The sequence below is a fragment of the Dama dama genome, chromosome 26 (genome assembly GCF_033118175.1).
Source record: "Dama dama isolate Ldn47 chromosome 26, ASM3311817v1, whole genome shotgun sequence".
Classification (NCBI taxonomy): domain Eukaryota; kingdom Metazoa; phylum Chordata; class Mammalia; order Artiodactyla; family Cervidae; genus Dama; species Dama dama.
Window position 1 is genome coordinate 27,224,319 of NC_083706.1, and position 17,801 is coordinate 27,242,119.

The 17,801-nt window shown below is 43.7% G+C and overlaps 1 protein-coding gene across 1 annotated transcript in view; it reads right to left on the reverse strand.

The window, feature by feature from the left end:
• The window catches only part of SLC2A12 (solute carrier family 2 member 12), a 59,644-nt gene that overhangs the window by 27,002 nt on the left and 14,841 nt on the right, over positions 1-17,801 (reverse strand). Inside the window, exon 2 of the mRNA XM_061130423.1 lies at positions 8,019-9,359. Coding sequence (XP_060986406.1) covers positions 8,019-9,359 — 1,341 coding nt within the window. The remainder of the gene's footprint in view (positions 1-8,018; positions 9,360-17,801) is intronic.

Here is a 17,801-nt window from a genome sequence, read left to right on the forward strand (position 1 = left end):
ATGGGTTATTTCCCTTTCCCAAATGCAAACCTCCTTCAAACCTGAGATTCTCATCTCATTAGCTTTGCTTTTGTTCTAAGAAATGTTCTGAAAGACTCTTCTCCATGTGAGTGTAAAAAGCAGAGGTGTCAAAAAAAAAAAAATCTGGTACTACTTTTAGATACTCTGTGTCTGAAATTCCCAAATAACTCTTTATGACTTGACAAATGCCCTAAGTGCTTCCAACTACTTGTTTCTGAGCACGGCTAACTCTCCTGCATCTTTTCTTAGAGGCCATAACAGAAGGGCACAACCTTTAGAAGAATGACAAGGCCATTGAGGGTATGATAAAGGCTGGTTAGAACAGATCAGGCCCAAAATGGCAGAAGATTGACTTTCAGTGAACCTTCGCCTTATTATATGCTCATTATAATATATTAGCATGTGCAAAATGACACTTCCGCAGGCACCAGGACAGTTCTGGGGCTGACTATAAAAGGTCAGAGTAGGGAGTGGCTCAGTTCCTGGAAGTCTCAGTCCCCTTCTCCAAAATAGTTGGAATAATTCTCCCACTTATTAGCCTATGAAATTATCCAGCTCATACAAACTAACCACCCCATATTTTGGGGCCTCTCACCTTCTGAGATGGCCTGAGCTCTCTCTGTGGAGTATGTTTCTCCCTAAATAAACCTGCTTTCCTATTTACTTTTCGGAGCAGATTCCTTTTGCCCACCCTCTTGTATCCTGCACAAGTGTCCTATATTAATAAACCTACTTCTTGCCTGTCACTTTGCCTCTTGCTGAATTTTTTTCTGCAGCAAGACATAAATAACCTGAGGTCCATTAAGTCCTGTGACCAGGTGTGTGGTTTCAGCTGGGAGACTGCGGGTTCAAGGCCCCTCTTAAGCCAGAAATTGTGGGTTCAAGTACCAACTGAAGTGCAGCTGGATTGGAGTCCCACCCAAAGGACTGAGGTTAGAAGACTGTGGGTTTGAGTTCCAAATTGAGGTGTGTGATTGCAAAGTGATGGATTGTTCAGCAAAAACTTGATGGTTTCAGGACATACAGGCTTTTTGTGGCAACCTAGTAGCCCTAGCTTTGTTAGTACTTAGCCTACCAACTAGCTATAGCTTGACACAGATAAAGAAACACAGTCCGAGACTTTTCCTGTATATTCATCTTTGTTTTAAAGTTCTTTCGCTCTCCTCCTTAGAAACATGAATGGACCCCTGCATCATTTTCAAACAAGTGGTGTTAATGGTAAAGAACCTGCCTGCCAATCAGGAGAAAAAAGAGATTCAGGTTTGAGTCTGGCTTCAGAAAATCCCCTGGAGGAGGGCATGGCAACCCAGTTCAGTATTCTGTCTGGAGAATCCCGTGGACAGGGAGGCTGGTGGACTACTCTTGACACAAAGAGTCCGACAAGACTGAGCAACTTAGCACTCAGCACGACTTCAAGGGAGAGAAGGAAAAAATATGAGATGTCATGTCTTCCCTCTAAGAGCTTACAATCCAGTAACCACATTCTGGTCAATAAACCAGTAAACACTCAAAACAATACACTGTATCATTAAGGACTAAGCTGTTATCATGTGGTAACTTTCATTTACGTCATATACTACAGGATTCAAAACACATGCCTATGCATTGGCTCCCTTATGACCACCTATACTCTGTGATGTAGGACAGGTATTATTATGCCTAGTTCATGGATTTAGAAACAGCTTCAGAGAAAATAAATGACTCAAAATTACATAGCCAGTAGGCAGAAGAACTGAGATTAGACCTCAAGTTTTCTGATTTCAAATTCAGGCTCTTTGTAGCTCAGAACTGAGCTACTCTACACTAGAAATAACTGGTGGTTCATATGAATAAAGACCTTGAAGAAATGGAGTGAATTCATAGAGGAGATAAGACCTTCACTGAGCTTTCAAGATAGGAGGGATTTGGGTAGACTAGATGCAGAAGGAAAAGAGGTCACAGCAAGTGCTTTCTGTCTCCTGACCTGGGTATGCAGCAGTGGAAAATAAAAATGCACAGAGAGCAAAGTATTGCCTCATGTCACAACTCTTTGTATCCCCAGGTATCTAAATGTATTTCTATATGAACGGTACCCTGGAAGAAAAGTCTATAGACTATGATGTAAATGGTTCCCTTGGAGTCATGCAGACACCCTGATGGAGTTGGGTGGATGATGGAGGGCCTTGAAAATCACACTTCCTTTCCTTCCAGGATGCGTGATATCATAGTAGAAAGACAATGGAATTAGGCTTCAGATAAATACCCAGAGATCTAGTCCTAAATCTATGTCATCTCAATCTCTCAGAATTTCTTATTTCTTTTTTATAAAAGGAAAATGTAGAGTAGAGCATTTCTAGTCTTCTTTTCATCTTGAAAATGATTTGACTTTTCTGATATGGAAGAAAGTGGGAAGTCATGGAAGATTTGTGAGGAACATGGTTGTTTAGGGAATACTGGTATGGTGGATGGGTGTACGTGGAAAAGGCTGGAAGGGAAAAGAACCACATGAAGGGCTTCCCAGTAATCTCAGGATGAGACCATAAGGAATAGGTGAGGATGGCAGAAAAGGGAAGGACAATATGAACAGAGGAGTCCATTTTGAGGGAAAATCCAAGAACTTTTGATCATTGACTCCATTGGGAAATGGTCCCAGAGCTTTAGAACTGAGTGACTGGCAGAGTGACTACTCCATGGAAAACAAAGACAAGTCTTCTTGGCATAAGGGGAATAAGAATTCAGCAACAGCTTCTTTGTGTTCAGCTGACAGTGAAGCATCAAAATGGAAAAGTCCAGCACTCACTGGGAAAAAAGGAACAAGAAGTCATGTGAGGTGATGGAACTGGAGATACGTGACGATCGTCAGCTCAAGGGAGACAATTAACATTCCTGAGAAAATAAATATGAAAGCTTTTATCATGCATTAGCAAAAGAGTGTCTTTGGTTTTATAGCTAAAGAAACAAAAGCCAAGAGACAGTAATGAAATAACCTCTTTTTTAGAACTAGATGGAACGGAAGCTAGTCATATATTTTAACAAGTAATGTTTAATTAAAAGAAATAAATGTCTACACAGAAGACAGAATACAGAGCCTTTGACTCTCTGAAACATTGCTTTCCAGATTCTTATTTATTCTCTTAGCCGAGTTTATCACCTGACCATTTTGTCCTGTGTCAATTTAGCTAAGCTGGAACTACATTTCCCAGAATTCCCTTCCCCATGTAGTTCCGGGTGAGGGTTGGCCAAAAGAGAAATTTGCCTGAGACTTGGAAGGCCAAAGTGACACAGCCCTGTGCTTGGGTAGTTGGCGCCCTGGACATCCGTGCAGGATGTATGAGTTGTTGTGATATGCTGGTTGTCCTTGCTGGCATGGAGGAGCAGCCAGTACACCCAGATCTCCTCCTCCAGCTTCTCCAAGTACCAGACCAGGCACATGGGAGGGCTCTGGGGAAAAGGACACCGGTTTTCTGCAGGTGGCCTGCATTATCAGAATTGACGTGGTGAGCGACAGATGTGGGTTCCCATTTCTCCTTGGGGATTCCTGCTTGTCCTAGCAGGGTGCCGGGTCTTTTCTGCCCTTGCTCCAAGCCCAGCTTTTCCTCCCACCTGCCCTGCTGACCTGCAGAAACTTCAGGCTGCATCCAGATACAGAGGGCACAGGCTTACCAGACTCCACCAGCTTTCCTCTGAGGCCCTGATGAGTGACCTTCTCTCTTTCCTCTAACTGTCCCTTCCAGATCTGTGCTTTCTCAGCAGCTCCCACAATTATGTGATGTCTAATCCATGCAGAAAATTCCTTATCTCATATCACTCACAGTGGTTCTACTTTTCTTACAGAATTTGTCACACTGTCTTCTCATCAGGCCTTTGTCTAGCAAGCCTCCCTTTAATTGACTGTACTTGTCATTTCGCTTATTCTCAAGGGATCATCAGCTATCAGAAAAGGGTGATGAAATTTTTAAATGCATCTTAATATTTCTAAATAGGCATCATGAGAGACCAGGAACCAATATCAAAGTTCAGGCTACCATGAGGTTTAGGGACACTATCTATTGCCTACTGGTGACTGAGCTGGAAACCTCCATAGTGCCCAGAACTACCCAGGTCCAGCTGTTAACTGGGAGAGAAAGAAACATCTATCTTGTTTAAGCTACTTTTATTTTGGTGTTTGTTGGAGCTGAGCTTGAATTTCAACCAATACACATGCTAAACATATCTTAATTGTTTAGTTATTCAAGTAAATGCATGTCAAAACTTTCTGCATTTCATCATTATTTTTCTTCTCTTTTATCCCATAATTCAATCTTATAAAAAATGTACATGCTCACTTACCTAGCAGAGCTTCAGAAAAAGAGACTACCTCTATCTTGCATAAAATGCAGTGGCTCATTTAATGACTTCATGAAATGGACAATAATACACCATTTTCACTTATTCCTATTTTTAATACATCTTCAAGGAGAAGACTGAACTAGCAATTAATGGTTACCATCAGGACCAATACAGTGCTATCTGTTTGTCTTGTCCATTTCATAAACAAAACATGTTTTCATGTGAGCAAGTCACTTAACTTTTCTGAGATTCAGTGTCTTCATTTATAAAATCTGGTGAATTTTTTTCCTCCTAGGCTTGTTGTGAAAATGCCAAAACATGTAAAAAATTCCTAGAGCAGAGTTTGACATAATATTAGTTGACTCTAAAGTCTAAATTATACACACACATATATATATTTAAAATTAGTTTAGAATCATATTTGAGGAATTCTAGAAGGTAAATAATAAACAGCCTCCAATAATTTTCCCCCCAAATCAGACTGAACTTCCTAAAAGGGGAACTCTTGCTCTAATTCAGTAATATATCAAAGACACGTGTAACTGAAGAATTGCTGCACTTTACAAAGTTATCCAAAAACTAAAGAGAAGAAGAGGAGCATGAGCTCAGGAGGATTCTTATCATGAACAGGTTGGCTCTGGAAGTTTAAAATCAATGTTTCTCATATTAAAATGTGTAGCATGTATTAATCTCTGCCAATGTGAGAGGTTCTCTGAATGAAAACAAACAAACAAAAAGGCATTCTTTCTTAGATTCTTAGTTGACCTATGATATTTCAAAAGACTGGATCAAGAAAGCTGATGCAAAAAGGAAATATTTTTAGTTTTATGATCAATATATAGGTGAAAAAGGGCTTCCCCGGTGGCTCAGACAGTAAAGAATCTGCTTGCAATGTGGGAGACCTGAGTTAGATCTCTGGGTTGGGAAGATCCCCTGGAGGAGGGCATGGCAACTCACTCCAGTATTCTTGCCTGGAGAATCACCATGGACGGAGGAAGCTGGCGGGTTGCAGTCTGCGGGGTCGCAAAGAGTCGGACGCGACTGAGCGACTAAGCACAGAGGGGAAAAAAGATGCCAGCAAAGCAAATCAATGGAGCAATAAATACCACCTCAAGTTTATCAAGTGAGCAAAGATTATTGTACTGACTGATATAGAAAGGTCCACTGACAAGGCTAAGATGTTCCTTGGTAAAAGCTAGCACTCATATCTTGCTCTTCTAGTAGACTTTAAAGAGTTTCTGAAAATAATTTTTAAGAGGTACTTACTCATTTATTTCATTAGCTGTTGTATCAGAGTTGATACGTAAGCATTGTTATTGCTGCATTTTATGGCTCTCCAAAATTCATATATTGAAACCCTAAACCCCATTGTGATGATATTTGGAATGGGGCCTTTGGGAAGTAATCAGGTCATAAGGGTGAAGTTTCCATGATGGAATTAGTACCCTTATAATAAGAGACACAAAAGATATAGCTACTTCTCTCCTATCTCAGTCTCTCTCCAACACAGCAAGAAGTCTGCCTCTACAACACAGGAAGAGGGAGTCGCCAAGAACTGAATCTCCTAAGTCCTGATCTTGAACTTCCCAGCCTCCAGACTGTGAGAAATTAATGTTTGTTCTCTAAGCCATGGCGACCCAAGCTGATTAAAATAAGCGTCTCACAGGTACACACCCAAGTAATTGAATCCTGAAATAATGGTAGAAACTTGTTTCCAGGAAACTGTTCGTTAATGGCATTCGTCATTTTCAGCCTCAAGGAGCAGTATCAGGGTCCAGGAATCTGCCAGAGAGATCAGGGGCTGATGGCAGCACAGTGTTTCCCCTAGCTTCCCGAGCACAGTCCTTTATGGGGAAATCTGCCTCCCCACATTGCAAAAGAAAGGGCCAGCTTCAGGACATCAAGGCTTTAGATCGTGTGATCTGATCTAGCCATTGCTGCTTACCTAAGAACAACCACCTATGACTCGGCACAGCAAAGAGCAGTGTAGACCAGATTCCTTCTCTGGAATCTGAATGAATCAATATCTACAGGCTGATCTCACAAAGAAGTAGAAGTAGAAGCTAAAAGATGAGGAAGCAGAGAGTTGGAGGAAAGGCCACATTGGCCATGTGCAAGTCCAGTCGTTAATGAACTCAAATTAAGCAGGCCAAACCTGCTGATTGCTGAACAGAATGAAGCAGACACAGGGAGCATAGCTCAATCCATTCAACCAAAACATCCTTGAAGATAGCACAATATCTGTCTTGCTCATTACTATCATTGAGCATAGTTAGTTAGTTAGTTCAGTCACTCAGTCGTGTCCAACTCTTTGCAACCCCATGAATTGCAGCACGCCAGGCCTCCCTGTCCATCACAAACTCCCGGAGTTTACTCCAACTCATGCCCATCGAGTCGGTGATGTCATCCAGCCATCTCATCTTCTGTCATCCCCTTCTCCTCCCGCCCCCAATCCCTCCCAGCATCAGGGTCTTTTCCAATGAGTCAACTCTTCGCAGGAGGTGGCCCAAGTATTGGAGTTTCAGCTTCAGCAAGTTCCTGGCTATTAAAACAATTAGTCACTCAATCTACATTATTTCAATGAAGAGCTAACAGTGGATCACTAGGTCAAGCCCTTTTCCAGAAACACTATCCAGTGTCTGGCAGCTGCACATGTTCATGAAATTCCTTCTCCTTCAACACAGCCTACATCTTCTTATTATTCCTGAGCTTCTAGCACTTCCCTTTTTTGGAGCAAATCTATTTGCTCCTTGATCATTGTAAATAAACATTTCAATATCAACTCAGTACATGAGGAAAGAAAGAGGGATGGAGAAGAATGAGAAGGGAGAGAGAGAGATGCAGATGGAAGCTGAAGGTGGTAGTGAAAGACTGCCCTTGATTTTTAAGCCCATCATTTTCCAGTGAGGTGCAAAAAAAAAAAAAAAGAGCTTTCACAACTTCTCTACACAGAAGTTTAGAGTTTGGATGAGAAGCTAAAAGATTAAAGAACTGCAACAACCAACCTATTCTAGCAAACTCTAGAAAAAGTTTGCTCAAGAGAAGTAGTTAAACTTTGTCATCGCAATAGACCGACTATATCAAATAAAACAGCTTTGTAGCTACCTCCCTGCAGACTGTTTGCACTGTTTTCAATGGGAATACATGGACTCCTATTCCCCCATTTAACAAAGTGTCCTGGGAGGTTATTCAAGTGATCAAATATCATCCTTCCCCAAATAATTCCTTCTTAATTCCCTTCTTCATTATTACTGGAATGCATCCATTATTGTGTCTTTGAAAAAATCTAAACACAATTTTTTTCTTCCACCTTCAAAGAAACTAGAGAATTATACAGAAGAAAATGTCCCAGTAAACTTAGACTTCATAAAACCATATATTCTCTTGAGCAACATATCTTTTGAGGTCTGAGTCCTTCCCAATTAATTGATAGTAAAGCATTTTCATGTGACAGATAACGGGAAGCTCCTCATTGGTTGAATACTAGCCCTGCACATTTCACAAAGCAGATGTAAGACAGGTGTATTTTCCTCATTACCAGAAACATGAGGTGGCCAATACTAGTCCTGGCTTGCTTCTAGTATTTCCATGTATGAAGTATTATAGCAGTAGGATGTTCTGACTGGTCAAAAGTAATTGGTAACATTCATAAGGCAAGAGAGGGAAGGAATAAAAACTAAAATACTTACTTGGTCCTAGACCAATTGAAAAGGCAGCAACGTAAACAAGCAAGCTGGCTAAAGAAAGCCATTTCAAAAAAGTGGGGACATCTGGAGAGTCTGTGACGATCTGGTATTCAGTTTGGCTTAGTCCAGCATTTGGTAACGATGCCAGGGTCGTTTCTCCTCTCCCGACTATGTCATTTCTCCTGGGCCTCGGTGAGCTTCTGCTGTGGAAAGTCATCCCTTTAAAGGATTCTCTAAGAGTGTCATTGCTGGCTGACAAGTTACCTGGTCCATAAAATACAGACTCATCCAAGGACTGGTTGATAGGACTATGGTTTCTGCAGATACTGGTGAAGTTCATGTGGATGTTGAGATTCACGATGCCCATGGTCACCAACGAAGCTGCCATCACAGAGGAACCGATACACAGGAAGGTTTTGCTCCCAACCTGGTCTACGAGAAGGGTGGCTGGGATGGTGCTGACGACCTTGACGACCCCAACCCCCGTGGAGGCGAGGCTAGCTGCCTCATTGCTTTGGAAGCCAACGGACTTCAAAACAGTAGATGCATAGAATAATATGTTTGGCTGGCCAGTGATCTGTACAAAAAACACTAGCGTTAAGCCTATCATGATTCGGGTCCTCATGTTGTCTTTTGAACGAAAGAGATCCCAAAAACTGTACTGATATTCATCTTTCAGGGAAGACTTTATCACAGTGAGTTCATCCGTTGTATCCGAGATAGCTCTCAGCTTTCCAAGAACCTTATTAGCAGCTTCCTCATGTCCCTTCATCACCAGAAATCGAGGACTTGGAGGAAGAAAGTACATTGCAATGGCTTGCAAGACTCCCAAGGGAATAACAAGGCCGAACATGTATTTCCAGCCATGGGAAATGTTGGCAAATGCATAATTTGAAATGTAGGCAAAAAGAATGCCGATGACAATCATCAGCTCGTTCAGTGACACGAGAAGGCCTCTTCTGTGTTGGGGAGCAATTTCTGCAATGTAGACGCAAGTGGCAGTGGAGGAGAGTGAAATGAAAACTCCGATAGCAATGCGCCCCCCTATAAGAGTGGTGTAAGATAAACTGGTAATCAAGACCAGGCTCCCAAGTCCAAGAAGGCAGGAGGAAAAAATGATGGCGGCCCTTCTCCCGTACCTGTCAATCAGGACCCCTCCGATTAGAGAGGCCAGGAGGGCCCCGATAAGCAGGGAGCTCACCACCATTTCCTGCTCATGGCAGGTCAGGGCTAACAAGGTTCTTATTTGCAGAAGAGCCCCAGAGATGATGCCAAGTTCATACCCCACCAGGAAGCCACTGACAGCAGCTGTGACAGATGACAGGAGCGTATACATGCCACAACCTGTGAGCAGAGAGAAGAAACAGGTCAGTTCTGAATCACATCTGATGGAGACTCAACCTTGTCTAAGTACATTTTCCATAGCACTGATTATAAACACACATATATGTGAAAGTCACTCAGTCGTGTCCGACTCTTTGTAACCCCATGTACTAGCCAGTCCATGGAATTCTCCAGGCCAGAACACTGGAGTGGGTAGCCGTTCCCTTCTCCAGGGGATCTTCCCAACCCAGGGATCGAACCCAGGTCTCCTGCATTGCAGGCTGATTCTTTACCAGCTGGGCAACTAGGGAGAACCATAAACACATATAATTATAGTCAAATAATACACTAACCAAAACATGATTAGATAAAGAAGGAAAAATCTTTTTTCTTTCATTTTCGGGGAGGAGGGCGTGGAGACATTTACACGGTTTTGTGTGTGTGTGTGTGTGATGTGATGTTGGTTTTCGTTTTGAGCAGACCCGTACGTGAGATAAGCAGATGACAGATGATGGGGACTGAACAAGCAAGAACACGGTTTTGTTCCTGCCTTGGTGTTAGATCGGAAATTCAGAGAGCCTGGAAATTCAGGTCCTACGCTGTCTAAGGCAAACCCTGAGGGCAGGATACTGAGGGAAGCAGTCTCTGGAAGGGCCTCAGTCTGTAGAGTGTGGAATCTGGGGAAAAATGAAGCACAGCAGCTGGGAAAACCTGCCCTCCTGTTCCCCTGGCCAAAATCCAGCCACCCCTGGCTTTTGCTGCACAAGAGGGTGATGGGAAAGACCAGGGTGTGAGTGCCTTCACAAAATCAGGGCTGGGTCAGAAAGAAGGGGTGGGGAAGAAGAACAAAAGGAGCTTTATATTGTTCCATTCTTTTGAGGTTAACAACTGAGGGAAAACGGCAAAATGTTGTTGTGTCATTAAGTCACGTCCAACTCTTTGTGACCCGATGGACTGTAGCACGCCAGGCTTGTCTATCCTCCACTATCTCCCAGAGTTTGATCAAATTCATGTTAACAGGCAAAATGTTAAGTCATTAATTTTCAGCGGTAGATACACAGGGGTTTGTTACATGTCTGTAATTTACTTTGGGCACCTGATGCAAAGAGCCAATTCATTGGAAAAGACCCTGATGCTGGGAACGATTAAAGGCAAAAGGAGAAGGGGGCAGCAGAAGAGATGGTTAGAATAGCATCACTGATGTAATGCACATGAATTTGAGCAAACTTTGAGATATAGCAGAGGACAGGGAAACCTGGCGTGCTGCAGTCCATGGGGTTGCAAAGAGTTGAACATGGTTTAGGGACTGAACACAACAACTTGTCACAACAGTAAGGAAACAAACAAACAAAAAAAAAAAAACACAAAAAGCCAGGAAAGAGTACTGCAGGCAGAGGAAGCAGCAGCTTCCAAGGTCTGAGCACAGGGAAGCTTAGGTCATGTTTTAGGCACCATCAGATGCCAGGATGTACGGAGCACAGCCTGGGCTTGGAGAGGGAGGCCAAGGGGATGTGTGTCAGTGAACATGGGTAGGTGCAGAGGGCAGGTATCCTCCATGCTGGGCCTGGCAGACCACAGTGACCATTTGTATTGTATTCCCAGTACAGAGGGGGCATGCCTACTGACCAGTAAAAGGGAAGGCATTCTGAGCTTCTTGCTTTTGTGTGGAGACTTCAAGGGGCAAGACTTGTAGCAGGGGAGGGTGGTTTGTAACCTTAGTGTTGACAGGAAACAGTGCTAGCTTGCATTTGAGTGTGGGGAATGGAAATGATGACAAGCAGACAAATTCAAGAGTTAATCTGAAGGTAAAAATGATGACATTTGCTCATGAATTGGTGTTTGGAGGGTAAGGAAGTGGATCAGAATCCAAGATGGCTCCCTGGTTTGAACAGTCGGTTGGGTGATTTTATAATAGTGCCCTATACACGGACTTACATGTTATACTATGCAGGCAGTAGACTGACCTAGGGCAGAAGATCAGGGGACCTGGCTGTGGGTGCGGGTGAAAGGAGAAGCGGAAATCAGAAGTCCCACGTTAGACTTGCTAAAATGTTTGTTTTCCCTCTAAGATGTTCAGATTAAAATATCAGGTAGCGGAATGAGTATACAGATTTGGAACTTAAGAGACAAGTCAAGCCTGGAGAGAAGTATTGGGGATTCAGCAATGTGTATGTGATATTTAAAGCCATGGGAATGGGTGAGATCACTTAGGGAGACAGAACAGAGGAACAGGAGAGGCAGGACGAAAGACGAGGATGTAGGGAACACCAGCATTCAGAAGAGGAGACGACAGCAAAGGCAACGGAGAAGCAGCAGAACTGAGATATGCGTGAAATGGACTAGAAATGTGTACTTGGACACACAATTAACACAGGCTGAGCTAGGGCTGAGATTGTGCCATTCTGGAGTAGGAGTTGTGGTTTAAAAATGCTGTTCAGCTTTGGTGAAAGGAGCAGGTCAAATAAAGGTAATCTGAAACCACTTCCCCCCAACAAGTATCCAAGGTATTTCACATCTCTGGGATCCTGATGGCATAAGGAAAATGAGAGACTCCAAAAATAAAATGTAAAAAGCATCAATTATTTAGATGGAGGAGCAAATAAAAATGCAATAATCCACAATAAAATAAAGTTGATGTATGAGCATTGTGAACACAAACGTTTAAAATGAAACTACCTCAGCAACTTGTCCAGCTAATCGGAAACCAAATATGTAAAATCCCTACACAGCAGGTGTTATCTCTTTATATGTAACACAATGAAATAAAACAAATGTGGTTCTTGCCCCCCAAGAAACTTAACATTCTAGTGATATCTCTATTATTTATCATGTCTCTTAATTTTCATGTGCAAAATCACTTTACAGCACTCTCATGCCCTCAAGTTCCACATAAATTATTTTCCCACATAATCTTAAAATTCTCAGCTACAAATTCTTCTACCGAAAGGAGATTTGGGTCAGATTTTCCTTATTCGGATAAGAATATTGTATTGCTTTGTATCTCTTCTTGTCATTGTTCATTTTATCTAAGTCTGACGTGTGGGTTAGGGTGTGTGCTTTGGCGATTCATCTCCAACATTTAGATTGGAGAAATAAATTCTCCAATTTGTGATTCTGGAGAGTGATACACCTGGGGAGCAGGTTGCATAAAGCCCCTCAGAGGGGATTTAGAGGGACAGAGAGCTGCGTGAAAGTACTGAGTCAAGGACTTGGGGGAAGAGATGCCAGAGCTGGGTGAGTAGCAGAAAATGTCTTTGCCACATGGTCCTCCTCCTTCCCCTCCCTTAGTTTCTCCCTCTTGTTGGATGGGAATCAGTGCTTCCCTATAGAAAGAAAGACCCTTTGAGATACATCAAGATACTCCTTGATGCTCTGCTATTCTACTTTAGAGAGAGATGGAGTGGTGGAGTAAGGGGGAAAGCGGCTGGAGGAAGGTACAAGTCCCAAGCCCAGCTTCTTGTGGTCTGGGGGGAAAGGCTCCTGACAGAACAGAGGCGTAGCTGTTTCTTCAGCTTTCTGGACTTAACTTCATATGCCTCGTTCTTTTATTCAGGGTTCATAGGACACTGACAGACCAGGGTGTGTGCAAAGGGTCTAGAAACCATCCCAGTTTTTCAACGGCCCTCTTGATATCCAGCAGCTAGTGCTGAGTACGATTCTTCAGAGATATAATAAAATTGCCTCCATATGAACTGATAAAAAATTATCTGTACAAAATCACAAGTTTTTAAAAATTATATATCACAATATTATCTATCGATCGATCTATCTTTTCATACTGTGCATGGGGTTCTTGGCACAAGAATACTGAGGTGCTCTTCCATTTCCGTCTCAGTGGACCACATTTCATCAGGCCCTCGCTGGCAGGGACATGCCCTTCAACCACTCATCGTAGCTGGATGACATGCCCTAGGCCCTGGCTGTCCCACCAAAGAAGTGATGCTTTTTGAATTCTGGTGTTGGAGAAGATACTTGAGAGTCCCTTGGACTGCAAAGAGATCAAACCAATCAATCCTAAAAGAAATCAATCCTGAATATTCATTGGAAGGGCTGATGCTGAAGCTGAAACTCCCATACTTTGGCCACCTGAAGCGAAGAACTTACTCATTGGAAAAAGACTCTGATGCTGGGAAAGATTGAAGGCGGGAGGAGAAGGGGATAACAGAGGATGAGATGGTTGGATGGCATCACCAACTCTATGGACATGAGTTTGAGCAAGCTCTGGGAGTCGGTGATGGACAGAGAAGCTTGGCATGCTGCAGTCCATGGGGTCGAAAAAAGTTGGAGACAGCTTAGTGACTGAACAATCACCTATTTATTTGGCAATTTGCCTTCAACAGCTGCATCCCGGGCTTCCCTGTTGGCTCATTGGTAAAGAATCTGCCTGCCCATGCGGGAGACACAGGTTCAATCCTTGATCTGGGAAGATCCCACATGCCGTGGAGCAACTAAGCTTGCACGCTACACCTATTGATCCTGTGTTCTAGAGCCTGGGAGCTGCAACTGTTGAAGCCCGCACACCCTGGAGCCCAAGCTCTGCAACCAGAAGCCTGAGCACTGCAACGAGACAGTAGCCCCTGCTCACTACAACTAGAAAAAAGCCCCTGAGCCATGAAGACCCAGCACAGCCATAGATAAATAAATTAAATAAATTATTAAAAAAATTTTTTTGCACTCCATGACCCTATTCTCACATGGGTGAGGGGATACCAACACAGGTTATACGCTACAGAATTAAGCTAAGGTCTTCATTGTCAGAATGTTATTTGAAGAGTATATCTTCCTTGTTATATGCTTTAAGGGTTACCGCCCCGAACTAGTTTCCCCATTCTGCTTATTACTGCTGAGGTCCATTATGGTCCTGAAGCTGCCCATTCAACATTTGGAGTTTTAATTTAGGGTGGAAGGCTAGTCCCCACGTCTTCCAGGATCTCAACCCTGTGACACCTTAGGACTTCCCCCATGGGAAATTTTCCTGGTGCTACTTTACCATATACATAAAATGAAGAAAGACATAGAGTGGGTTTTTTTGTTTTTGTTTTGTTTTTTTCTGTATCTACCTTTTGGTTGCTGGTGATAGAAGCAGGATGCTACCCTATGGATGCCAGAAAGCAGAGATGACTTTCCCCCAAAATCTGACAGAGACCAGGAGGAAAGAGAGAGAATGGCTGCTTAATCATGAATGGCAGAGTCTGGGACAGGACAGAGTCGGGTGGACAGAGGAGAAGCAGCCAGCGCTGAAGGAGAGAGGAGGGTGAGGAATCATAATTAGAGCCTTTTCAACAAACATCCAGCCCTGAAGTCAGTCCGCACTTCCAGTTCATGGTGAAGTTTAGCATTCCTGGCCATTCTGCCCATGGATTTGCTTCACAAGAGCCCTTCTCTATATCCCTGTGTCCCCCTAAAGGTGCTGTAGGGGATTCTCAGCCTTTCGTGGACATCACAGAAGTAGAAATTATCTAGAAACTTCTAACTGGTACCCACAGGCTGCTGGGTCATGCCTACCCTCTGAGTCTGGCCGCTTTGTTATTAATAGACCAATTGTGTTCCTTTGGAGCAAGGATAATTCCTTAATAAGATAATCAAGTAAAACTGTTCCTATTAAAGATGTGATCACAACCCAGAGGCTTTATGCAAATGAGCACTGAGACCCACATCCCTGGCACAAAGGACGGCCAACTCCCACAGGCGAGGCGGCTGCAGCCACTTCCACAACAATAGCCACATTGTCTGCCACTCACGGTGACTCAGACGAAACCACAACTTTAACTGGCTTGCACCCGCAACACTCCATCTTTCACAATATCTGACTCTGTGCCCATTTTCTTCTCTCCTTTTCTTCCCCATGTGCCTATTATATCATAAATACGCAATGGAACACACAACAAGACGCTTGCCGGAAGACTGACTTCGACAACAGACTAGAAAGCGTGCACACACAGGTTCTGTTTTTGGCAGGCGGCCAAGTCATTATGCAGCTTGACCAACTGTGAAGGCTTCACACATTGAAAAGACCTTCTACTTCATGTTTGGCTTGAGAAACACTTGCAGGGGCCCCCAAATGGCCTTGCATCTGCGTTCTCCCTGCTCCCAGCTCCTCCTTCCCGAACACCTGTAATCCTGACCCATCACTCAAGAGTCATTTCAAGTGCCACCACCCCCAGGGTGCCTGGCCTGTTCTGTCACCTTCTGCTACCCCACCCTCGACCCTTCTGGGCCCCCACTGTGCACAGAATATGGGGTTCCAGACATATGAAGGCATATTAGTAAGTCACTTAGTTATTGACCTGTTTGTCTTCCCCTCTCACAGGAAGACTCTGAGGCAAGAACTCTCCTTTCCCTAACATCCGTATTCTCACCTCTAGTCTTTGGCACAGGAGCAGTCTTCAATAAACATCTGTTAAGTGAATAAATAAATTCACACTGGACCTCTTTCCTCCACAAGCTGTACTGTGACTGGGGTGGACAGAAAGCCTCATGGCCATGCCTTTACAGGGCCTCTCACTTGCAAGTGTGAGCAGTGGTTGATTTCACGTGTCCTGTTAGCTATATCTAAGGGTCCCACCCTCTGCGGGGGAGAGATCTGAGCTCCCTCAGGCAATACTCCAGTTAGGAGGCCCTGAGCAGCTTCTCATCTTGCCTGTGACACAGACCAGTCACAGGAGCAAGGTCTCCATCCCAGTCATATTCTACAAGCAGCGGCTCCTTCAACATGGGACAAAGGAAACCCTGGAAGCTCCATAAATGCTCCATCTGTAAGAATTAGTCTTGGACCAGAACCTGCCTATCCTAACAACACTTCATAAAGTTGGAAGTGAAGAAGGGTTTACAACCCATCACGGATAAAGTCTTAAGAAACCTTGCTGCCCTGACAGTCTCCATGCAATATTCCTCCTCTGCCAGTTGTTAAGCCAAATGGGGGATATATGATGGGACAAGACCTCAGAGCAGTAAATGCGTCACCACTGTGTAATGATCCCCATACTCCCTTCACGGCCAGCCTTACAACGTATTAGCCCAGATCCCTGAGGATGCTAAATGGTTTACTGTGCTGGATCTCGAGAATGTCTTTTTTGCATCCCAATTCATCCATCATCACAATATCTGTTTGCCTTTGAGCGGATTAACCTCGACTCAGGCCAAAGGCAACAATATACCTGGACAATATTGCCTCAGGAGTTTCAGGACAGCAGAGGTCCATCTGGTCAAAGCTATGGTTTTTCCAGTAGTCATGTAAGGACGTGAGAGTTGGACTATAAAGAAAGCTGAGCACTGAAGAATTGATGCTTTTGAACTGTGGTGTTGGAGAAGACTCTTGAGAGTCCCTTGGGCTGCAAGGAAATCCAACCAGTCCATTCTAAAGGAGATCAGTCCTGAGTGTTCACTGAAAGGACTGATGTTGAAGCTGAAACTTCAATACTTTGGCCACCTGATGTGAAGAGCTGACTCATTTGAAAAGACCCTGATGCTGGGAAAGATTGAGGGCAGGAGGAGAAGGGGACGAAAGAGGATGAGATGGTTGGATGGCATCACTGACTCAATGGACGTGAGTTTGGGTGGACTCCAGGAGTTGGTGATGGACAGGGAGGCCTGGCGTGCTGCAGTCCATGGAGTCACAGAGTTGGACATAATTGAGCAACTGAACTGAACCGAACCGAACACTTTTTTGCCCAGACTTTTGGAAAGGAAATAAGGGAAATACACCTTAAAAAGGGTGCTCTGTTACAGTACATGGATGACCTATTAGTATGTAGTCCCTCCATGGAGGCTCAGATCAAAATATCATTGAAGTCCTTCATTTCCTCGGGATCCAGAGTTAGAGAGTCTCTCAGACAAAGGCATCAATCTGAAAACAACAAGTTAACTATCTGGGATATATAATAAACGCTGGAAGTATGCAGTTATATCCAGATAGAAAACAGGCTATGTTAGGCCTAAGTATTTCAAAGGCAAAGGAAAATAAATCTCTGTCTTTTGCAGCATGTTAGGATTTTGTAGAATTCGGATTCTAGGATTCAGGCTTATGGCTAAGCCCCTGTATGAAGCCGTTTAAGGACCAGATACAGAACTGTTACTTTGGAACAGAGAACAGGAAAAGACTTTTAATGATATCAAGTAGGGCCTCACCAGAGGCCCCACTCTCAGGCTTCCCAATTTGAAGAAGCCATTCACCTTCTACATGGCTGAAAAGCAGGAGACAGCTCTGGGGGTCCTTACACAGAAGCTAGGAGAAGTTCTTCAGCCTATAGGAGACTTTTCCAAACAACTAGACTCTGTGGTTGAGGCTGGCCTGGGGGCCTCTGGGCAGTAGCTGCCACAGCTTTATTAGTGGAAGATGTTAACAAGCTTACCTTTGGACAGCAACGGAAGGCCAGACCCCTCAAGTGCAAGGGATCCTAGAGATAAAAGGCCACCATTGGTTAACTGAAGGCTGCCTTATCAAGTACCAGGCTTTGCTCTTTG